This window comes from Phyllostomus discolor, chromosome 6 (genome assembly GCF_004126475.2).
Source record: "Phyllostomus discolor isolate MPI-MPIP mPhyDis1 chromosome 6, mPhyDis1.pri.v3, whole genome shotgun sequence".
In the NCBI taxonomy this organism is placed as follows: Eukaryota; Metazoa; Chordata; class Mammalia; order Chiroptera; family Phyllostomidae; genus Phyllostomus; species Phyllostomus discolor.
This window is the reverse complement of record NC_040908.2, coordinates 164,447,044-164,471,535: the sequence shown is the minus strand read 5'-3', so window position 1 is coordinate 164,471,535 and position 24,492 is coordinate 164,447,044. Positions and strand designations below refer to the sequence as shown.

The 24,492-nt window shown below is 42.9% G+C and overlaps 1 protein-coding gene, 1 non-coding gene and 1 pseudogene across 4 annotated transcripts in view; 1 reads left to right on the top strand and 2 right to left on the bottom strand.

Annotated features, from left to right (window-relative positions):
* Positions 1-20,588, bottom strand: part of RTN3 (reticulon 3) — a 49,744-nt gene extending 29,156 nt beyond the window's left edge. The window contains exons 1-2 of one of the 3 annotated variants that reach the window (XM_028515697.2): positions 20,196-20,518; positions 5,357-5,413 (exon numbers count right to left, since the gene is read on the bottom strand). In XM_028515697.2, coding sequence (XP_028371498.1) covers positions 5,357-5,413; positions 20,196-20,334 — 196 coding nt within the window. In that variant the 5' untranslated portion in view covers positions 20,335-20,518. Of the gene's footprint in view, positions 1-5,356; positions 5,414-20,195 lie in introns of all 3 variants that reach the window. The other 2 variants (XM_028515701.2, XM_028515702.2) reach the window with 2 other exon arrangements.
* Positions 10,751-10,883, bottom strand: LOC114501140. Its single transcript, XR_003684904.1, has one exon. It is a non-coding gene; the product is annotated as a small nucleolar RNA SNORA66 (small nucleolar RNA).
* Positions 20,589-23,658: 3,070 nt separating the features above from the next.
* Positions 23,659-24,180, top strand: LOC114499148 (annotated as a pseudogene).
* Positions 24,181-24,492: the final 312 nt, after the last annotated feature.

The window sequence follows — 24,492 nt, the reverse complement described above, 5'->3', positions numbered from 1 at the left end:
AAAACTGTCACAACCCTACAATGATCACAGAATGTCCCCAAATTTACCCAGTGCCAACCCTTATCGTCTTAAACTCTAAATTCTTTTAAGTCTCCATTGCAGTTTATTTTCTGAAATAAGACTGGGAAATTAAGTTGTCGGTCATATTCCAAGTTTCTAGATAATTCCCAAACCACAATTTCTAATTAAAAGACGCAAAATCTTTTCATAACGCTTACTAATCGTGTGGCCCTGGCAAGCTGCTCAGTCTCATCTAAAAAATGGGGACACCGAAGCACCTAGCCTGACAACTGCTGGGAGCCAGTGCATGCAAAGTGCTGGAGCAGTAACTGGCACTCAGCAAATTCTCAGTAAGTGCCCCCCAACACCACACTTTAAATGCACATGTGTATATACATTTCCGAATATAGAGACTCCAGACTGTTTGCCTTTTTATTAGGGGAGAGAAAAAAAGACATTATCGAATCATAACCACTTTCACCTGGTATATAACAGAGAAAATCTTCATTCAGAATTTTAGACAATTGCCCCCCTATCATTCACAAATAAAAGGAAGGAGTTAAAGAGTTTTCATCAATTTCAAAATTTTGGGTGATACAACTTCTAAATCAGTACAAACCAAATGCCTATGATAACCCAAGAACTGTGCTAGGTTCTGGCGGATAAAGACATTGAAGGCAGCCCATATGAAAAAACTGTAAGCCAATGATGAAAAGATAAAAGTTTCCTGAACAAAATGTTTCAGCAAATGATCTTTATCACCATCAAGGCCCAAGTGCATTTTAGTTCAATGTCTGACTAGCTGAACGATTTACTAACCTAGCACAAACCCAGTCTTCAGCACCATCTTTTACAGCCCTCTCAAACTCGGGAGCAACGCCTGGTACTTCACAGGCTTTATCTCTGACTCACTGACTCAGAATTTCCAGGGGATAAAGCTCAGGAGACTCCGCATGGCAAGTTTCCCAGGCAATGAACCTGGTTCGGGAGCCACACCTTGACTCATTTCATCAGTTCTGGGAGAGCAGCGTGAGCGGGCGGCACTGTCACACCCCTCAGGTGTCACTGCGCTCTCACTTTTCACTAGACCCCTCTGTCCCGGAGCACACCCGGCGGGTCAGCAGGGACGGGGCAGGCGCGGTCCTCTGAGCCTGCTTCAGATACATCTGTGTGCTGACTCTGAAGCACAGTAACGTGACATTTTGATTGGAATAAGGGAAAGCTGCATTTGGCTAGATCACACCGTGTGGAATTGAAGAAGAATTTTTCCTCTTCCACGCCCTTAGTATTTTATCTCACAGAACAAGGTGGGGAGTTGAAAATGACGACATGAAAAAACAACTTCCAAGCGAGTGCTCTGTACACATCAAGTAAATGTATTCAAACGGAAGAGAAAAATACACGCCTATGCTTCAAAATTATCTTCTCTTTACTGTTTCTTATTCCCCAAACTGTCCTTCAGTTCTTCCTAAGAAGAGTGGATAGCTTAGGAAATCTGTTACCATTTGGTTGCTGGCTGCTCACCCCGCCCCCACCTCTCTCAGGCATTCATTACTTTTAATTAAAAGGATACCTGTGACACGGAAAAACCATACACATCGGTGAACGAAGACTGCCAGCCTGAAAGCAGCCACTGACTTACTTTTTCACGTACATGCTATGCATCTTCATACCAGGGAGGCTTGAAACATTCAGGTATAGGTTTTCCTACACTTGAATTTTCTCATGTTCACCAAACAATAAAGACAAATTTTCGTGCAGAACAACATCAGCAACTTTCAGCCACAGCATCAAAATAGGAAGTTAGCCAGCAGACACTTTGCAGCCAAGCTAGACCTTAAACAAAAAGTCTCTTTTGTACAAAGAAAAATGTTTTGCTTTTGGTTTAAAAAAAAAAAGGCTGTAACTGGCAAGATTTTTTTCCTCAATTGCTTGCCCCAAAGTTCAGTGTTTAACTTCCTATTCCAGATGCCTACTGCATGGCTCAAATTTAACGCAAGTGTTGATTACTGAAAATGCGCTTCCAATTCTGCATGGTTTATAGATCCTCTCCAGTTTTATTTTTATCTACTTTTCTTTCCAATATTTTCAGTCTGATCTTGTGTTTGATGGAAGAAATACATCCCTCAAATGATACTAAATTGCAAAACTCATAGTGAAGATATGGTTAAAGTAGTAACTTCTCTTTTCAGCTCTCATGATTTTAACATGTGATGTTAACATTAACCTCAAAATGACATCTCTAAAAAGATCTGTAGCCCTGGCTGGCATAGCTCAGTGGATTGAGCGCGGGCTGGGAACCAAAGTGTCCCAGGTTCGATTCCCAGCCAGGGTACATTCCTGGGTTGCAGGCCACCGCCCCCAGCAACCGCACATTGATGTTTCTCTCTCTCTCTCTCTCTCTCTCTCTCTCTCTCTCTCTCCCTCCCTTCCCTCTCTAAAAATAAATAAAATCTTAAAAAAAAAATAAATAAAATCTTAAAAAAAAAAGATCTGTAAACCCTAAGATGCAACTAATATACTTTATCATCTTTACAGTAGGTAGGGGTCATGGGCATGGGCTTTGAAGTCCCAGATGTGTCACATACAGCGTGACCTTAAGCAAATTATTTCACCTTTGAAACCCTGGTTTCCTCAATCGCTAAAAGAGCCAGAAGCTTTCCTCCCTAAAGCTGGCTACAGAGATTAGATGAGATGGTTCATATAAGGCAGTGAACACCGTATAAGCTCCATAAAGTTAGTCACATACTACATCTACATCTGTTAATACCTTTATTTTACAGTATAGGACCACATTACTAAAATTTACTCCATTTGGAAATGCTCAGGGATTAGGCTGAAATTTAACCCTATTTAATGAGAAAAAAGGAATCAATAAGCAAAAGATCTACTCCCGAGTAAAACTGATTATTCCACTGACATTCTCATCACAAATCTGTGTATTAGCTTTCAAAAAGCTCAAATGGCTAGCTGAAGTAGCCATATACTTTAAAGTAGTACAGTTTAATATTATATAATTTATTTTTAAAGTATTTAACTGCCTTTGTTGACTCAGTCTAAATAACAGTTTTTGGTGCACGCATCTCACTGAAGCTCCATAACGATAAGTATATATTTCAGGATTAAACATGTCATTCTTAAACATGAAAATGTCCCGTTTAATTATGGCTACATATTGTTTAACATGGTTTAGATATATATAAAAATGAGGCACAATTCTCCAAGGTATGACGCTAAGGGATATGCAAGCCAGAGACAGGTCAGTCGGGGTGGTGCCTGTGACGGACTGACTCAGGGTGCCTGTTGGTGGCGGCAGCCACTCTTAAAGGCCTGCGTGGGGCAGGCTGGTCTCAGCTGTTCTCCCCGGAGTTCTAATTCTGTTGATGGAGTACACCAACAACTTCCTCTTCTCTTATTTTTATTAAGGCCGAGTAGAAGCACCAGTCTTGGCTACCTTAGAACACACCCAATCACTTGCCAAGGTGTTACGGCAAACAACTGAGCAGGCTGCTCTTTAAACCTGCCCATGAAGCAGAGCACCAACTGGGTTACTTCTCCACTGTGTGTGTGTGTGTGTGTGTGTGTGTGTGTGTGTGTGTTTTACAAAAGAAAATGCCATAATAGAGGCTAGACTGAAACACCTTCAGATACATGACATCTTTAACCAACTTTTTACCATACTGTTTTAGCAGTAACACTATCCTGGTCAAAATAACTCTTTCCACATGAGCTAAAAGAAAGAATGACAAATTTGTCTTCCTTTACAAACTCCCATACTCACTGTAAACTTAAGCCTACTCAAACATTAGTTTTTAATAATAAAAAAAAATTTTTATTGACTTCCATTCTATGTGAGTATAGGTGCAATTTTTCCTAACAAGGATTAAAACAATTTTTAAAGCTATGGTGGGTATTTTCTCGACAAGGGATGTGCTAGGCTGCGCTGTTACACTTGCTAGGGTATCAATTACCCTTCTATAATAATAAAGTGACTGAAAATTGTTAACCATGAAGGACGTATTTTAAAGTGTCTGAAATATTTAGAGTAGAGAAGTATACTAATTATTTGTTCTACTTACATTGTGTTTTCACTAGTTTATTTTCCAGAGTGGAATCAATGTAATACCTATTTACCTGAATTGTTTAAATTTCTAATGAGGGAAAAAGACCCATTAAAAATATCATTCTGGTTGGGTGCCAGATGTCAAGAATCACTTTGTAGGTTTGAGTTACTTGCTAACATTCACAAAATAATTATCTTTTAATGCAAACACATTAATTTCAAAGGTCACCATTTGACCCACAAGATGCCAAACTCACAGTGAGGCACATTATACAGGGCTTGGGGGCTCTCACGTTAGCAACCTGAATTAAAAGCAACAACAAATTATCTATCATGCTTCCTAAGAAGCAGATTAAACCTAGAAAAAAATTTATTAAATTAATTTTATCCCATTATGTTTTTATTCTTAAAAGGTCAAAGTCTTCCTAACAAACAAGCGTCCAGACTTTGTATCTTGAGAGTTTAGCGAGGACAATGAACTGTTTGCACAGGGTTTCTTAGGCCTGTCTAGTGAGTTTAATGACCTTTTTTACAATAAGGGTTTTCCACTGACCTGTATTTGATGTTGACTACAACAGCATAAGCAAACAGCACTTTATCATCAGTGCAAACCAACGAAGCACACAGCACTCTCTCTTCTAGCTTCTTGGCGGTGCTACTAGCTTCACGAACCTATAGGTAACAGATTCCCTCCCTCACTAGTTGGCAGATCTTAAAAAAAAAACCCAAAACAACAAAGCCACAACATAATGTGTAGGCAAATAAGCTTCAATTGCCAAAACATCCATTGCCTTGTTCAATGTTCCTTGGCAATTTAGAACTAGCCTAGCTCTTGGGACAAATCTCAGAGAAGCTCACACTAAAAAACTCTCGCTAACATAGTGTATTGGTGCAGTGGAAGCACACTTTTATAATTTTTCAAATCCAGTACCTCCCCCAAAGCAGTTACATTAAGTTAAATGGATTCTGGGAGTGTGGGTTGTTTTCTGAGCCACAATTCTATCTGCTCCAAATTCTGTGGGAGAGTTTTTTATGTTTAAGAAACACTCAAAACCACACCTCAATTCAAGCCTATGCTATGTTAAAGAGCCCACCTAGCCTCATTCTACTTTATTAACCTTTACAGGAAATCCACTGGAAACTGCTGAATAATACAAAGGATTGGCTTTCATTGGTTTTTATTGAAAGGGATTTGGGGGCAATAGAGAACTTGTGCCTCGTATCCCCAGTTACAGCCTCTTTCTCAACATTTTTCTTTTATTAATGCACACACACACAAAATGACAGACTTGCCTTGTGAGGTCGAAAAGAGAGATACAGGCTGAGAGGAAGAGGAAGAAACAAAGGAATCTGAAAGAAAATACACAGCGTGAGAATTTGACAACCTCACAAAGGAACTTTAACTTTTATTTATTTTGGCCAAGCACCATCATTTCATCAGGTTTGAGCAAGAGGGGGAAACCCAAGCCTTTATTTCCAATTACTGTTTTCACTCACCTGACAGCAAAACTGTATTTCATTTTGAGATGCATTTCTAAAAGTTAATCCATTTTGGGGGTGGGGGGTGGAGCCAAAGAGTCTCACCTTCAAAGGAAGAAAAGAGGGACTCCTAACATCATTCAACAATCAAGAAAGATGATGCTCCCCGAACTCTTCGTGGGAAAGGAAAAATAGGTATCTGATTATTCATTGATATTTGCTTTTAACCATTTTAAACTGCATGTAGTGGAGTTAGTCACTAAAATATAAGCATTTAAACATATAAAGCTGACAAATAGGCAAAGTTGACCCTGAATACTTAAAAAATAACACAGTTCACAGGGAAAACAGGTTTACATGAGAATCTTCGTCTTCTAAACTATACTCCTCTAACTTTGGAAACAGTAAAATTTTAAAGACATATACCTTCCCCTCAACCCTGTGCACGTATTCTTTAACTCGGCAGTTACACTTCTGGGAATTTAACCTACAGATATATTTGCATATATGTACAAAGCCACGTGTATGAGGAAATTCATAAGAGCAATAGTTATAAGTACTAGAAATAATCTAAATGACCATCAACAGAAGACTAACTTAATACTTGCTGTTATGAAAGAGAATGAGATTCAGGTATAAATGCTGAAATATGTATGCTGATACATTAAACTAAAAAGCAAAGGGCAGAAGTGCCTACACAGTGTGCCCCCATCTGTTAACTGGCAACAAGAAGGGACTAGCAAAAGGGACTTTGAGGTCTGGCATGGGAAGGAGATTTGTTTTTCACTACAAGGTTTGGCCCTTAAAAGAAGGGGAGGGGGGCAGCTCTGCCTGGGGTAGCTCAGGGGATTGAGCACTGGCTGTGAACCAAAGGAACGCCGGTTTGATTCCCAGTCAGGGTGCATGCCTGGGTCGTGGGCCAGGCCCCCAGTGGGGGCCATGTGAGAGGCAACCACACACTGATGTTCCCCTCTCCCTAAAAATAAATAAAACCTTAAAACATGTTTTCAGAGTATTAGAAATATTAAAATGAGGAGATTGCTTTAAAGAAATGGACCACAGCTCTACTGGCAAGTACTAATTTAAGAAAACTATTTAGTGAACAAATACGGAGCCTATTAGCTCCAAGGCAGAATTCAGTGGACAACAGGCAGTAATTCAGTAACTCAAGACCAGAATTTAGAAAACAAATGCTTTTTAACTATCTTAAAATGTAATATTACATTCCCTCCTACAAATGAAAAACTGTTCTTTCCTTTTTTAAGCAAGCATTTCTATCTATTTCTTTAACGTCTCCAGATGGGTTTGTTCCTATATGCATTTCACCTTCAACATTATTATCTGTGAACTGCTGAGTTTAAATCAGAATAAACTTGAAAAACCAAGTGCTAAGCCCAATGCCAAAAAAAGACATCCTATGAACATGCCTTTTCGCCTCCACCTAACACCTCCTCCTGATGGAAAATTTCAACACACACATTTTTATGCATAGCATCTGTTCTGATACAGAACACAGATAACCAGTTAATAATTTGCAACAATACTGCATGACGTCTTCTAACTTACAAAACCCCAATGTACTCATACTCCACATTTATGCTACACGGAACTAAACCCAAGAAGAGTGACCTTAATTCTCAAATGCTATTAATCAAACCAAAGATTATCTACCAGTAGCCAGGCCCAGCAACAGTCACTGGGGTAAAAAACAGGAGAGATGGCAAACCCGGTGGTAAAGGGTAACAAGGAGGCAGAAGGCACTCTGGAGGGAAGGAACCGCCAGCCAGATTCCAAATGGCTTCACAAGTCATGTAATGAAATCTGGAGTAGAGCCTATGTGAAATGAGGAATCACTGCAAGTTTTAAGGGAGTGACAACAGGACACGTATTTTAAAAAGAACTCGGGCAGTAGTGTAGAGCGCAGACCTAATGGAAAAGCTACTGCATGACCCTGGCAAGACACGAGGGCGTGAGGTAAGGCGGCGTGGATGGGGGTGAGGGGACAGGTCTGATGAGACAGAACACAGAACCTGGAGTCGTGTGGATGCTGGAGACTGGGTAAGTAAAAGTCAAAGGACTCAAGGATGAAATGAAGTGCCACCGATTGGGGCACAGAACAAAGAAGGAATTCCTCAGATTAGCTTTCACTAAAAAACAAGTCTAAGGCACTTCTAAGTGGAAACTGTGCCACTATGACAGGCTCGGGAGAGTGGAAAGGGCTAGAGATTAATTCCTGCGAGTTAACATTTAGCATAAATTGACACCACTGGAGTGAATGAACGTGTCCAGGGAGAATAGGAGATTTTACAATGGGATCTTGAGATATACCAATATTTAAAGAAGCACAAGAAAGAAGAACCAGTCAATTCAGGGGAAAATGGTATAACTTGGAGAGAGAACACTTTAGAGAAGGATTAACAGAGTCAAAAGCTGCCTTGGCTGGTGTGGTTCAGTGGACTGAGTGCCGGCCTGCAAACTAAAGAGTCGCAGGTTCAGTTCCCAGCCAGGACACATGCCTGGGTTCTGGGCCAGGTCCCCAGTAGGTGGGCGTGCGAGATGCAACCCCACACTGATGTTTCTCTCCCTCTCTGTCTCTTTTCCTTTCCCCCCTCTCTAAAAATAAATAAATAAAATCTTTTAAAAAAAGTCAAAAACCAATGGTCAAGATTTTGAAATGGGTCAATGACATTAAGTCATCAAATGATTTAGCACCGACAACTCTGTAGTTAGGGTGGTGGAGGGGGTCAGGCCAACCACTGAAGACTGAGGTGTGAATAAAACCTTTAAAAGCCCAACAGCAGGATGGGTGGTAAAGGAAGGGACTAAATACAGGGCAGTGGTTAGTTAGCAGGAGTGGCAGAATGGAAGGGAAGATTTTTAGGAATGAAAATGTCTTAAACATATCTTTAAAAAGATTTTTTTAATTTATTTATTTTTAGAGAGAGGGGAGGAAGGGAAGGAACAGAGGGAGAGACACATCGATGTGTGGTTGCCTTTCACGTGCCCCCCACTGGGGACCTGGCCTGCAGTCCAGGCGTGTGCCCTGACTGGGAACGGAACCTGCGACCCTTTGGTTTGCACTCAATTCACAGAGCCACACCAGCCAGGGATATTATTATTTTTTAAAATTTTACTTTCTTGGCTTTAATGGAAGCAAACTCATTAGTATTTTTTTTTCCATTCTATTTTCACCCATTGCTCCTGGTGGCCATTTTAAAAATTTATACTGAATTTATTGGGGTGATGTTGGTTAATAAAATTATGTAGGTTTCAACAGGCTATATATTTTAGGCAGAGAAGCAAGACACTTTCAGGAACAACCCTGTGGAATGACTTGTACACCTGAGCCTAAAGCTTTTTTGTGTGTCTTAGTTTCTACAGAGTATTGAAGCATCTTCCAAGACATAAGGAAAAGTGTTTAAAACTTTACCTAAAATTAACATGAATAATGAGAAATTCAACAGCTCTTTTAGACATAATATTAATATTCTAATATTTAAACAAACTATTTTTACCATTTACAGTTTCCCTTTCTGCTTTATAGCTGGGCCATGACAACGGGCAGTCTCTCCAGTCTTTCTCAGGATCACAGCTCTTGGTGACAGCAACTTACGTCATCTCAGAAGCTGCCGCACTGAGCCAGTTAGTGCCTCCTCCTCCAACAGATCTCGGGGATAGGCAGACTGATTCCCCCCCAAACTTGATGCCATTTCTTACCTTTCTGTGCTCACTAGGACCTCCACCGTATTAGTAAACAGAAGCAGTGAGAGTAGACCTCTCTTTGCCTCTCCCAACATTTTATCTATTTCATGATTAAGGCTTTCTTTCTTTCTAAAAAAAACTTTTAGATTTACAGAAAAGGCCCAAAGAAAGTACAATCTTGCTTTATACCCAGCACTCAGTTTCTCCCAGTGTTTCTTAGTATGCTGGTACATTTGTCACAACTAATACTGATACATCGTTAATAACTAGGCCCCATACTTCATTCAGATTTCATTCTTTTTTTCCCTAGTGCCCTTGTCTGTTCCTGAGTTCCATCCAGGATACCACTGAACTTTTTTTTAATCCTCACCTGAGGACATTTTTTCATCGCTCTCAAGAGAAACATGATGCGAGAGAGAAGCATCCATTGGCCGCCTCCTGCATGCACACGACCGTGGATCACCTGGTGCCAGGACCGAACCCACAACTCAGGTACTGCCCGGACTGAGGATCCCACCCACAACCCTTCCGTCACAGGACACACTCCAACCGACTGAGCCACACCGGCCAGGGCCCATATCCCATTTTGCAGTCTTGTTTCCTTAGTCTTCTTTGGGCTACGACAGATTTCTTGTGCTTTTGGTGATCCTGGCAGTTTTAAGAAATACTTTTAAAGATATTTCACAGAATGTTCCTCAATTTGCGTTTGTCTTAAGTTTCTCTCATAGTTAGACTGGTGGTGGTTGCGGGGGAGGAACACTACTTAGGTAAAGGGCCATTCTTGTTGTATCACATCCAAGTACATGCCATCGCCCGACCCCTGCAGCTCAGCCGGCTGGGCACTGTCAGACGCTGTTGGATTACCCACGGGGCCCATGCCTGGGGTGCGGGTAGGTCCTGGCCAGGGCGCGTGTAGAAGGCAGTCAATCCATGTTTCTCTCTCACATGGATATTCTCTCCCTTTTTTCTCCCTCTCTTCCCTTCTGTCTTAAAAATAAACAAATAAACACATAAATAAAGTACATGCTAGCGATATGACTCATCACTGATGATGTTAACCTTGATCCCCTGGCTGAGAAATTCCGCCACGTTTCTCCATGGTGCCACTGCTTCCTGCCCTTCCATACTGTACTCATTGGAAGCAAGTCACTAAGCACTTCCCCACACTGCATAAACTGGCAGGTTACTTTTCATTTATTTATTTATTTAGAGCTAACATAACTATTATAAAAAGAGACCAGTTATGGCCTTAGTCGGGTAGCTTGGTTGGTTAGAGCATTCTTCAGATATACCAAGGTTGCAGGTTCAATCCCTAGTCAGGGCCCATATAAGAATCAACTAATGAATGCATAAATAAGTGGAATAACAAGTTAATACTTCTCTCGCAAATCCATCCATCCATCCATCCATCTTAAAAACAAATCAATTGCAATAATGTTTTGGTCCTCTGGAACCAATAAACTAGATAAAATCTAGTATCTAGTTGTTTTTTTTTTTTTCTTTTTACACTGTCCTAGGATAGAATGGACCACCTCAGTAGCTTCTGAGGCCAATACATTTCTATCACCACAATTACTTTAGCAAACCTGGTTCCCTTCACTTCTGCAACATCATGCAGAGTTAGTGATCGAGTTTGCACTAGGATCTAGTTTTGAAAAATTCAATTTATTTGCCACTAGAAATAAACTCCAAGCTGACCTAAGCTGACCCTAGGGTTAGGACCATCTCACACAAGGCACAGAGTATTACAGCGCGCGCACAGCACTAACAGAAGGCCCAGAGTACGGGGGCCGAACATCAGAGGCTTAACGAATGTCTGCTGAAACCAAACTGCAGGAGATTTTTAGTTAGCAGTTCCCTTTAGTGCAAACCAAAACAGTGCTCGTTATGAAGACGCTCACGCGTCTGCTGCAGCACTAGTTGGAGAGCTGTCTTTTGTACGTTTACGGAGTGAATGTATGTGCAATCTAAGAGGAAGGACAAGCAGAATTCTTGTTGCAAAAGAAACAAAATGAGAAAGTCTAACAGAAACAAAATGGAATGTGTACATAGGACACTGATTATAAATATTTTAATATCCCCACTTTCAGAGAGCACTGTGGTTACTTTTAGAAATGTCTTACCCATTTCCAAAAGTTGTACAAAATGTATTGAATCAAAATCTCAGATTTTGTTAGGTGTAAGAGGGAAATTAATGGCATTACCATTTAGTCCCCTCATGCCCCACTCCCCCCAGCAGTCACCACACTGGTGTCCATGTCCATGAGTCCTTTTCCTTTTTACTCAACCCCGCCACCCCTAACCTCCCCCCAGCCCAGCTGTCATCCTGCTCTCCATCTATGAGTCTGGCCCCATTTTCCTTGTCAATTCGGTTTGTTCATTAGATTCCACATGTGAGTGAAATCATATGGTATTTGTCTTTCTCTGAGTGGCTTATTTCACTTAGCATAATGTTCTTCAGGTCCCTCCATACTGTCGCAAAGGGTAAATTTTTCTTTTTTTTGTGGTTGAGTAATAATCCATTGCGTAAATGCCCCATAGCTGTTTTATCCACTCATCCTTGTGTTCCAAATCATTGATTTGATTTTCACCTTCATCCACGACATTACTGACTCCCTGTAAAATTTCCTTTATTTCACTTAGTGTAACCTTTCTTTCTGCCTGGGTCTTTTTTATGCCATTGAAGTGCCCAATGAGTTCCTTGAGCATCTTAATAACCAGTGTTTTGAACTCTGACTGCTTCTCTCCATTGTTTTTTTTTCTTTTGAGTTTTGTTCTATTCTTTCATTTGAACCATTTTTTTTTGTCTCCTCATTTTGGCAGCCTCCCTGTGTTTATTTCTACATATCAGGTAGAGCTGCTTTGACTCTGTCTTACCAGCATGGTCTAATGTGGAAAAGTGCACCTGTAAGTTGGACAGGGCAGAGCCTTAGGTAATAGCGCCTGGGTGCTGCAACCCCTGTGAGCCAGGCAGATGGAGTCTCAGATACGGCGGTCACGCTCTGTGGCTCTGTGTGGGGGAGGGCTCAGAGAAAGGACAATGGCTGCTGCTCGGCCCCTGGAGTTTTGTCTGGAGGGAGCTGTCCCCCAGCACTTGTCCTGATGCCAGACACTTCAGTTTCTCCCCGTATGCCAACAGTGCCCTTCAAGCTGCTGCCCTGGTACTGGAGCCCAGAGGGAGTGAGCCTGCATAAATCCTGAGCCTACTGCTGATCCTTTGAGAGGAGACGCCCGAGAATCCTGCGGGTTCTTCTGCTGCTCCAATACCCACTGGTTGTTACAGCCAGAAGTTATGGGGACTTATCTTCCTGGCACTGGAACCCTGGGTTGGGTGATCTGGTGTGGGGCTGGGATCCCTCACTTCCAGTTTTTATCCACCACACGTAGGTGTGGGACTCCTGTTCCAGGTCTTTGCCCCTCCTACCCATCTGAATGAGTGTGACTTCTTTAATTCCTTGGTTGCTGGAATTCCATACAGCTCAATTTTCTGACAGTTCTTGGTGACAGCTGTTTTGTAGTTCGGTTGTGATTTTTGCTGTGGTTGTGCGAGGAGGCCAGCTGTGTCTACCTCCACCTCCATCTTGACTGGAAGTACCTGGAAGTGAGTCTTTCTAATGGACCAAAATTTGGCATTCAAGTGGTTAGGAAAAGGTACTTTACTGGGGTGATGCCACTAGTGGAAAATAGGTTATTTAAGAGTTCACAAGTAATGATAATAGTGAAAGAAGCCAAACTTAAACATAAGTTATACTTATTACAGGCATAGTTTTAAGGACTTACATAAAAACTCTCTTCTCAGCACCTAATGGAGATATCAGTTTCCACAGGGGTAAGTTTTTGTAAAGCTTATAGTACGACTGCTCTGGACCTGAGGTGTCTCAATGACAGGAGTTTATATTAGTTCATGAACCTGTGGAAGTTTATGCAATCCCAGGAAGTTTCTGTGTCCATTCATTTATTCCATAAACATTTACTGAACACCTGTTATGAAACAAGAACTAGTTTTAGTTGCAGAACAAAAGTGGTAAGGTTTCTGCTCTCATTCAAAAATATCCAAGGGCCTGCTTTGTGCCAGGTTCTGGTCAGGCATTAGGTATAAAACAGTGAGGAAAACAGCAACAATCTCCACTCTGATGGGACTTATATTCTGGTACAGAAGACAACAGTAAGTGAAATATAGTAAGATAATGACAAGTGGTTAAGAAAAATAATGCAAGAGAGGGCTATAAGGAGTTTTTTCCCCTTACACAATTTAAATAAGCTGGCCAGGCAAAGACCTAAAGAAGATGCGGGAGAAGAGCCTTCCAGGCAACAGCAAGTCAGTCTCGGGGCGAGGGGAATTCTTGGTGTGAAGAACAGCAAGGAGGTCAGCGTGACTGAAGCTGGGTGACCAAGGAGGCGGCTGGGGCCAGACACCACGGGGTTTCATTCGCCCTCTAAGCACCCTGGCATGCACTCCGTGACGGACAGCCGCTGGAGCACGTGCCCGGGAGCTACATGATCCTACTGAAATTTTTCACAGATTTGCACCAGCTGCTGTGCGGAGAACAGACTGGAGAGAGGCAAGGGAGGAAGTGCGGAGGTGTGAGGAGGCGAGTGCAACCTTCAGAGGAGCTGCAGCAGCCTGGCTGTCTAGAGTGGCAGCAATGGAGGTGAGAAAATTGGTCAGACACTAGATATACTCTGAAGGTAGAATCAGTAGGGTTTGCTGCTAGTTGTATGAAGGAAAGTAAGTTAAGGATGACTCCAAACTTTTTGATTTGGGCAAAAAGATGGATGGAATGGCCTTTTATGGAGATGGACAAGACTGTGAGAGCAAGAGATTTATAAGAAAGATCAGACACAGTAAGGTTCAGCTCAGACACAGTAAGCTTGAGATGGCTATTAAGATGTGGAGGCCTAAGATGAAGACCGAGAAGTCATCAATGGTACTTCAAACCACGAGACGGATGTCATGAGACCAATGAAAGCAGACAGAGAAAAGTTCTGAGAAGTGAGTACTAGAGCACTGGGTGAAGATAAAAAATTAGCAATATAAAATCCCAATAACAGAAAATCCATAGACTCAGAAAGTAGATTAGTGTTTGTGCCCAGGGATGGGGGGAGGAATGGAGAGTGACAGGTACAGGGCTTTTTTGGGGGTGATAACGTTTTCTGGAATTAGATAGTGATGATGGTTGCACAACCTTGCACATACACTAAAAACCACTTTTAAATGGTGCTTTTTATGTTATGTGAATTACGACTCGATGACAAAGGTGTGTCAAAGAGGAGGGACTGATCAGTGTTACCAAAAGCTGCTGAAAGAGCATTTAAGATGAGAACTGAGAAGTGACCACTGGGTTTAACAACAAGGAGAACAACTGGGGAACCTGACAAGAGAAGCTGCTGCAGAGCAGTGGAGCAAAAAGCCACCTGGCTTACAAACCATGGAACCAGAAGTTAACTCAAAGTTAAAACTGGTAACTTAAGGGGCAAGTGAACCATTTCAATCACATTTCAAACCTTACAGAGAGAGAGTGTGTCTAACTAAAAGACAACTGAGCCGGGCCCTCGACCCCTTAGGTCCATCCTACCCTCAGCATCACAGCCACAGAACGCTGGGCGGGTCGCTCAGTCTCTGCACCAGATTGCCTGTCTGTAAATGAGGTCTGTATCGCTACCTGGCTACCTCACAGATGAGGACAACGCATGACTTTCCGCTATTGAGTACTGCCTTTGGAGGGATGATATGATCTGTGTTTTATTTACCTTCCTCTCTCCCACAGCACCTAACAAAGAGATTTAATGTATGCTTGAATATTTGTTAAATTAAGTTAATGTATGGTCACAACTTAAACCATAAGCAATACATAAATCTAAAGATATAAAAGTTAAATGTTTCTACTTTCTACGTAAAATAAAGGCAATGCTCACTGTTGAAATGCTTTCAAGTAACAGGACAAGAAAAGCTCTGTTTTAGTTTACCCTTCAATATACCCTCAAGAGCAAGCTGCCTATGAGAAACATGTCAAAAAGCTCACATGTCCTCTGTTGCTTAGGTTATGATAACGTGATAACGTGCTTACAGAGAGAAAAAAAGAATGAGTTAATTTTTACAGGGAGAAAACAGATTAAGAATATTTCTTTGGGCCCTGGCTGATGTGGTTCAGTAGATTGAGCACTGGCCTGTGAACCGAAAGGTCACTGGATCAACTCCCAGCCAGGGCACATGCCTGGGTTGCAGGCCAGGTCCCCAGTTGGGGGCATTTGACAGACAACAGATTGATGTTTCTCTCCCTCTCTTTTTCCTTCCCTTCCCCTCTCTCTAAAAATAAATACATAAAAAAATTTTTTAAAGGGTATTTCTTTGAAATTTACAAAGGCCGCCAGAGTGGGTTACCTGCTGACAAGCTCCCATCCCAATAATATAAAATACAAATGCAAATCCCACACAGTATTTAAAGGGATTCTCTCTGAAATTGCAGTAACACAGAGTAACATTGTCTCACATAAGTCACAAATGTGTAGTAAAAGACTCCAATGATGCAATCGCAAGCAATACTGACGATGGCTAAGTTATTTAGTATGCACACTTTTTCTAAAACATCTAATAACATACCCAATGATTAAAATAGTTCTAGAATAGCTATTATATACAAACAGAAGAACAGGTAAATCTGTTTCCCGGGGAACTTCTGAATGAGTTACTTATCTAAACATAACATCAACTTGGCAATTTTTATTTAAAAAGTTACACTATGAAATTTATATAGTGGTCACAAGTCTGTACAGTTTAAGTAATTATAAATTCATCATTAACAATAAACTGTAAGCTACGTTTGATCACAAAATGTAAGCTGAATACACATGACGAATATGCAAAGTCAGTCAGCCCTAGGACAACGGGCAGTCTGAAGACAAGTACCTTTCTGCAGAACACACCACCCCCGGGCTCACACAGAACTGGAAACCTCACCTTCCCTTTCCCCTTCAAGGGCGTGCCACCGGGTCCTCCACTACCAAACTTAAATTACAAGTGCTTGAAACACACGGGATTCAACAAGAAGAATATATATAATTTCCTCACCAAAAAATACAATAAAAGCAATTACATTAGTTTTCTTTTGTTTTTAGACCATCTCTGAAATAATGAAAAATAAAAACATGGATACTCTTACCACAACTTAATAAACAGTCCCCTAGAGATTTCAATTTCTGGTTAAGGTATGCCTGTCAAATATACACAGACCGGTTTGTCTGGTCAAAGTGGTTAAATTACGTGTGAATTCGACCCTAAGAGAAAGCAGCATTATAAGAAACCCTTTATTCCTGGGGAATAAAAATCATCCAAAGCAACAGGCATTTGTAAACTACATTGACGTAACCATTTCTGCTGTCTCCTGTGCTCTTGCCTTCAGTGATGCGAGTTTCACAATGTATCCTCACTACACTTACTATGGTCGGAATGCTGCAGATGACATATAAGCATATAAATGTCATGCCAAGACTTTCCCTGCCCTCAACCACCACTTCTTTAACAGACCAGATGGGTGAAAGAGGCAGCAGCTTTAAGACATTAACGTGAAGGGTCAAAAGCTGAAACAACGAACTCAAGAAAGAAAAAAGGTATTAAGATCTTCCTTTATTATGAAGATGGTTAGGATTTCTCACTTGTAATTTATTTTGTACCTATGTGCAGAAGTTTATAATCTGCAAACAGATGCACCAAATATTAGGTATTGTAACTCAATAAAGACTAGGAGCTAAGGGTGCAAGGTGCATGTGGCTAGGTCCCACTGCTGAGGCTCAGGGTGCACACTAGGTCGTACAATTAGTAAGAGTCAGAACTCGAATCTAGATGTGTCCGCAGCTCAAGCCTGTGTTTACCACCCTGTTCCAGTGCCCCTGGTGATCCGACATGGATAGGTACACACATGAGGTCAGTGAGGAACAGGTGGTCAGATTCCTTCTTAGTTAAGACTAAAAATTCAAAATTACATACATTTGATTTTGTTAGAACAAAGCGTGAAAGTATGCCATAAAAAGAACCCAGAACAATGCCCTGACTGGTGTGGCTCAGTTGGTTGGAGCATCGCCCAGTACATCCAAAGGTTGCGGGTTTGATTCCCGGTCAGGGTACACACCTGGGTGGCAGGTTCAGTTCTGGTTGGGGCAGGAATGAGAGGCAACCAATCGATGTTTCTCTCTCACATCATGTTTCTCTCCATCTCTTCCTCCCTCCCTTCCCCTCTCTAAAATCAATAAACATGTCCTTGGGTGAGGATTAAAAACAAAGTATACATAACAACTAAACTTCATGAGTTGATGCAAGAACTATTTAAAACATAAACCTAAAAAAAATTGTCCAAGTTGCTTTTGCTTTGAGCTAATTTCCAAGGACAGATACAAGAAATGCAACTTTATTCGTAGTAGCGAGGATACAGAAGTTTCCAGCAAGTTACACAGAGTGAACTACAACACTTTTAAATTTAGACAAAAGACATGTTATCTATACTTGAGGGTCTGATAAAGGCAACTTGCACCCCAAAAAGAACAAACACTAAACATTTCAGTCTCTTTTACCTTAACCTCAAATTTCTGCCTGGAAGTCTTCCGTTTCCTTTAGAGACAGAAATCTGGGAAGCCAACCCTGGCCCCTGCCCGCCTTCTCCAAGCACACCAGCTGCACTGCTATCTGAGGCACTGGACCAAAGAGTATTGTCACGCATTCTCGCTACCTTTGGTAGAAACAATTAAAAAAAAAAAAGACTTTATTTATTTATTTTTAGAGAGCGGGGAAGGGAGGGAGAAAGAGAGGGAGAGAAACACCAATGCGTGGTTGCCTCTTGCGCACTCCCCACTGGGGACCTGGCCTGCAACCCAGGCATGCGCTGCCCCGAATATTTCTAGAATATTTCTAAAATTGTTACCCGCTTGGAGAAACAGGGGAAGCTGAAGGCTGACCTCAATGCACTGAGAGATTTTTAAACAAGGGGGGGTTTTCTTAGCATCCATTTGAAATGTGTTAAATTTTGGAATAACAAAGCCCGTCTCATTTTCCTGGTGCAGAAGAAACCTGTGACGTTTCCTTTGAGGGACTGAGAAAACATTTTTCAAGGGATAAAAGCTTCTGCAGCGAAATGACGACTCTGCATGACAATGACTTAAGCTACATTGAAGTAGTGACCCCACAAATGAGGATCTTACGTTGGGCCCACCAAAATGTACTAATAATTTTTTATGCAACATTAATACATACTTTCAGTGGATAAGAGTTTAAGGCAGGGAATCTATCTAGTTTATTTTTCAGGTGGATGAGAAATTTTAAATCGAGAAAAATCCAAAGATATGCACAAAAGGGCCAACAACTGAACAGTAAGCAATGACAAGTGATTAAAGCCAAAACACCAAGGTGCCGAGCTATAAGGAAGCTGCTGTTCACCTGGACCTTTGCCCAGAGCACAAAAATTGGAAAGAGAAACACTGGTGGTTTAAAGAGAACAAGGGTTCTTAATTTGCTGCCTCATGCCTTGATCTGGACAGGTAATCTTGACCTTGCAGAAGCTTCCCCTGCTTGTTTCTACCGAAATGGCCATAACCACATTGGAAAATCCATCTGGGTAAGAACCAAAGTTCTTACGTGGGAATCCACCGTTCAAAAACCACGCAGAGAATATATTTAAAGCTAAGATCAGAAATTTTAAGTTCCTCATAACAACCAACCCAAGATTCTGGCAAAGGAGACAACGAAACATTTAAAAATCTCTCAAAATCTTTTAAGGTAACTGAACAGACAGCGACATTATCTATACTCTCCCAAGATTATGGCCCTTCCTTTGACAAAAAATCCCCCCCTCCCTTTTTTTTCCTTCGAAGACTGAGTTCCTTTAAAAACCACCACCTGCTCAGGGTGCCTTTTTTTTTTTTTTTTTTCCTTCCTCGAGAAGGCATCTGCACTGCAGATCTCGGCCCGGGGGAGCTTGCCAGCCAGCTCCCACCAACAGGCAGACGCGTATACAATGGAAACTAAAAACGGCCTGCAGATCCCCTCCTCGTCTTTCACAGAGAGGGAAGAAGGGGGTTCCCCCAGCCCCTGCTTTGTCTGAATATCTCCCCCTCCCCGCTATCTGCGGTAAACACCTCCTTTTGTTATACCGCGATCAATGGCAGCCCACAGAGAGCATGAAATCAAAATATGGTGATGGCTGGACCTGACTCTTGTTTATTATCTTCTAGAATATATGCGACTGATTGCACGTCCCCACCCCCACGCCGCGCCAGGGAAGAGCAGGCTGTGTTGCAGATGCAGCCACGGATCCATCTTGGACCATCAGCAGCTCCCCCCCACACCCCCCAAATCTTCCCTGAGCTATTCTCATCACGCCTCCTTCCACCTCGCAGCCTCAGGAAAACTGGGCATTTCGGGAGTCGAGCTACAGAGAACTAAAGGCAGATAAAAAACGGTATAGAGAACGGCTCCAATGTTTCCACTAAACGTCTTCGTCCTCCCCACCGGCAACCCCCCAAAATTTTTGGACGATTACCAGGAATGTCTGATTATGTCAACACCTGTGTGCAAACCTGCAATGCAACCCTTTCGCCACCATCCCCTTAAAATGGTTAACTAATCATTTCTCCTACGACCAACCTGCCCAATCCTCTCAATCTCTCTAATCCTTCTCCTAAATCACCCCGGTTCGGTGGACGGCTCCCCCGATCTGGTGTTTTTCCCCAACTGGTCCTGGCGTTAACGCCCACTCTCTAGAATATCTCCCCGCCCCTAACCTGTTTTCTTCACACCCCGTTATTTCCACACCGCCTGAACGACCTTATGCTCCCCTCCCCCTTTAGCCCGTTGCCAGACGTCCGTCCCCGGGGCCGCAGCCTCCAGGAGGGAGGGTGATCTGCCGTCCCCTCGACCCCCACCCCACGCCCCTACTAGAGGGCGGGCTCCCCCGGCGCGCCTCACCCGCACAGGAGGAGCCGCAGCTCTTCGCCCCCTGGGCGGGGCAGGATCCCGGGCTCCCGCTGCCGGGCGCGGAGGGCTCGGCTCCGGAGGACGAAGAGGAGACGGACGGGGACTGAGTGGCCGCCGACAGCTCCGCCATGGCTGCGCAAGGGCGAAAGAGGGGTGAAGAGAGATGTGGGGCGGGAGAGAGGGAGGGGAAAGAAAGTAATAGGACAGGGGTCTCTTGGAAATCGCTTCGCTCCTCCTGTTCCGAGGACAGACTCCGACAGACTGACTGACTCAGCCGAGGACAGCGAGAGGGCGGGAGCGCGAGCGCGCAGGCGCACAAAAGGCCCTGGGGGGGGGCGGCGGGGGCGGGCGGCGGCCGCGTGCAGGCGACCGGCGACGCAGGACGCAGGCGCAAGAACGGTCCCTCGGCGTTTCCGCAGGGAAGGAGGGGCAGACCCGGCTTCCCGCCGCGCCCCTCCAGAAGCCGACGCAAGGGGCGTGACCAAACATCAAGCCCCGCCCACCACTGCAACCGAAGTAGGAGGGGGTCGTGTGGATTAGGGTTCCTTCATAATTATGAATGTTTTTAGGTTGGGTAGATTACGTGTTTTAACAATAGACGTTTTCTTTTGTTTTCAGTTAGGGGAGAATACCTTTCCCATCAATTCCAGAGGGGTTGTCTTTTGTTCGATGGGTTCCCACCTGTGACTCCAATGAAAAGTGAAAACCACAGTGTGGAGTAGGCCCACTCCACCAGGTACTTTATGAATTTTCCTGGATATGTCATAATATCTTGTAACCATGAGGCAGAGGTGGCACGGTCTCCCATTTGGTAGGTGGAAAAGGATGCTGTGCAGACTGAAAAACGATTACTCATTCCAATCACATTGCATTGCAGCCGCAAAACCTGCTTCAAATTCGTATCTCGTTACTGCTCTTCCCAAAGAGGTGACTGGTCCACTTTGGGTCTTAAGGTCGACGTTTCCTACGAATAGGTGATCAAGTAGAGAAGACCAATTTCGAAGAATAAAAACCTGAGCTACTGAAAAAAGGAGAGCCTAGAGATAGCATCCTGGCTACGCTTAGGGGGGGGTGGTAAATGAGGTACTAAAAATTGAGAGTAAGGCACAGAATTCATGACTGAATTTTATCATAGCCTAAAAGGGGTCCTTATCAGAAAATGTATTTGAAACCAGATATCTAGCTCTTTTTTTTTTTGGCTTCTCTTCATTTGGTTTGCAACATTCAAAGCCTTCTCTCTACATTTGGTCAAAATATTTGAAATGGGCATAATTCTTTTACAAAGGGGAACACAGACTGGAAATAATAAAAATCAAGGCTGTAGGCTTTGTTATTGCTAAAGCCACAATCGATGACCCAAAGAGCAACTGCAGCATCAGCAGATCCTGTAAAGATGCTGCATCATGAAGGATGAGGTACTCAGCCAGGCAGCCAGCGTAAGGAAAAACAATCTGACCAGTGGAAATCTTCTAGAACAGACAGTGGTCTACACCTGCCCTTGACAGTTTTTAAGGTCAGGTAAAGCCCACGCAGGACAAAAACTCTTGGCTATCGCAACACTCTGAAAAGAGGCACAGAAGGATATTGCCCGAAATAACTTTGTGGCAAATATCTTACTCTGGCACTTACAGCATCAGTTGGTAATGCAGCAATCTGTCCTTTAGATGGTGAGGGGAAATGCAAGCCGAATGGATGACTAAGCCCGTTCTGGTACATGCACAGATTTAAAAAAATTATGCTAGTAGATGCTGGATAAGGAAGTGAATGATGCTAGTCCTTAACCCTGACAGCAACTGCTGGGATCTGGAGACCCTGGCTGGAAAGGAAACCCATTTCCGTGACATCTAGAAGGAGCTAAAAGTCAAGACACAGATGTGGTCTGGGTGGTCTTTTCAGGCCCTTCAGATTTTTATATGAGACCTTTGTGCTAGGTCCACACTTGAAGCTCCCTTTCCTTCCTGCTCTCTCTTGTTTTACAGGGAAACTTCCCAGTGAGCGAAACTGACTCTTGTTTGGGATGTTATTTGTAAATGTGATTTAGTCTCCAGATGTTTACTGATCACCTGCTGTGTGTGTGTGTGTGTGTGTGTGTGACACTATCCTGGAAAATCTGGAGGTATTCGAAAAATGTTTATCCTGTCTTCAATGAGTTTACAAGCTAGTTGAGACTTAGGTCATATAATTCACATGATGTTAAAAAACACAAATTAAATAGCAACCAAAAACAATCCCAAACAACACAAACCTCTAATGCTATAATTAGATGGCAAATGAATTGTATGAATTTACGAGGGTAGGGTATCACTGTGAAGTTGTAGTGCCTTTGGGAGGTTTTATGAAGATGCCCAAAAATAGGAATTTGGAGTGGTAAAGAGGTCATCAAAGGGAGGGGGAGAATGGAGTGAAGCAGATACACAGTAAGACCTTCTGAGCAGACCAATCGTAAAAATGCACCCCTTCCTCCCAGCCCAGACTATGGTGCACTGCAGTGCTGACTTATCTAGCAGAAGGAGGCCAGGTTTGATCACTTTTTGCTCCTTCCCTCCACAGGCTGCCTTAGTGTATGCAATACCTAGGCCATCTGTGGTGGCTGGAGGCTCAGAAATGTGTCTGTGTATAAGGTGTCTTGGGTGTGGTTAACCGAGGTTGGCTAGAGCCAAGGGCTTCAACTGGGACAAAGGGAAGATAAAATGAGGAAGTGTGTTGGAGCCAGAGTTTGGAGAAGCAGAATTATAGGACCAAAGTATTGAGGCTTTGTCTTAAGGCTAATGAGGATTCAGTGGTAATTTTCAGGCAGGGAAGGGCCCCTATGGGATTTGTAAAGCGCTCCCAGGAGTGTAGCCACTGCTCAGGGCTTCTAGTGAGCAATTTTTAAAAAAAGTATTTATTTATTTATTTATTTTTAGAGAGAGTGAAGGAAGGAAAAAGAGAAGGAGAGAAACATCAATATGTAAGAGAAACCATGGACTGCTTCTTCTTGCATGCCCCCAACCAGGTACCTGTCCTGACCGGGAATCAAACTAGCAACCTTTTGGTTCACAGGCTAAGGCTCAATCCACTGAGCCAAACCCACCAAGGATATTGAGTCGTTTTTAATGCTGAGGTACTGGGCGGGGCCTCTTCTTCCTTGGCCCTATCCTTATGGGATTGGTATTTACATAGCTAATTTCCCACCTCATTTTAGCTTTTAGGCCATCTCATTACCCCATATTTTTCTTGACTTTTACAAAATATCGTGTACTTTAATTAAACATTTTAAAATATAGCACTGGTTGGTGTGGCTCAGTGGATTGATTGTTGGCCTGTGAACCGAAAGGTCTCAGGTTCAATTCCCAGTCAGGGCACATGCCTGGGTTGTGGGCCAGGCCTCCCAGCTCGGGGGGTTCGAGAGGCAACCGATTCATGTATCTGTCACACATCAATGTTTCTCTCCCTTTCTTTCTCCCTCCTTTCCCCTCTCTAAATATAAATAAGTAAAATCTAAAAAGACAAAAGAAACCTCAGCCATCCAGTGTGGGTCCAACCTCAGGCTGTTTGAACAGCCAAACCCCATCTGTCTGACATTCAGCTGGCCAATGGGGCCACAGAATTTCCATCCAGCACCTGTGGCCCAGTTTGTCTGTAACCTCACGGAGAAGGCCCCAGTGCTGGCGAATGCTGCTGTGACTGACTGGAAATCTTGATTGGCCACATTCTGGCACTGTGCCAGGCTTGAGCTGATTCCTCCGGCCCCTGCTGAGATCCCAACAGCTATTTAGAGCTTGAAAAAATAGTCAGTAGTGCTCAAACTGGTAGCTTCAAACAGCTTGCAGTTAAGAAAGCTCTGCTGAATGGTTTGGCGGCCACTGAGGTGTGGATGTGGTTCTGTGTCGGTGAGATCATAGGCAAGTGTGGCATCGTTGGCTATAATGTCTGAAGACCAATCTTGAAGTGGTCAAAATGATATTTGAATAAAAACAGATATTGCAAAATAGGTATATGCATATTCACATCATATATAGATATTCATACACACATATTTTTCAGGAGCATATACGGTGTACTATAAAGTTTCTTCTATACTAACTCCTCTCACCCACCAGTCTCTCCCTCCATATACACATGGTAACAACTGTTTGGAGCTTTTTGTGGTAAATGCAAGGGGCGTAAAGCAAATCTACATTTTCATCCACCCTTTTTAATACAAACGATAGTGTGCTATACACATCATTAGTCAATCTTGCTTCTTTAAGAGTAAATTCTAGGGATCTCTCCTGGCCTCTTTCTGAAATGTTAGACAGCTTTTCTG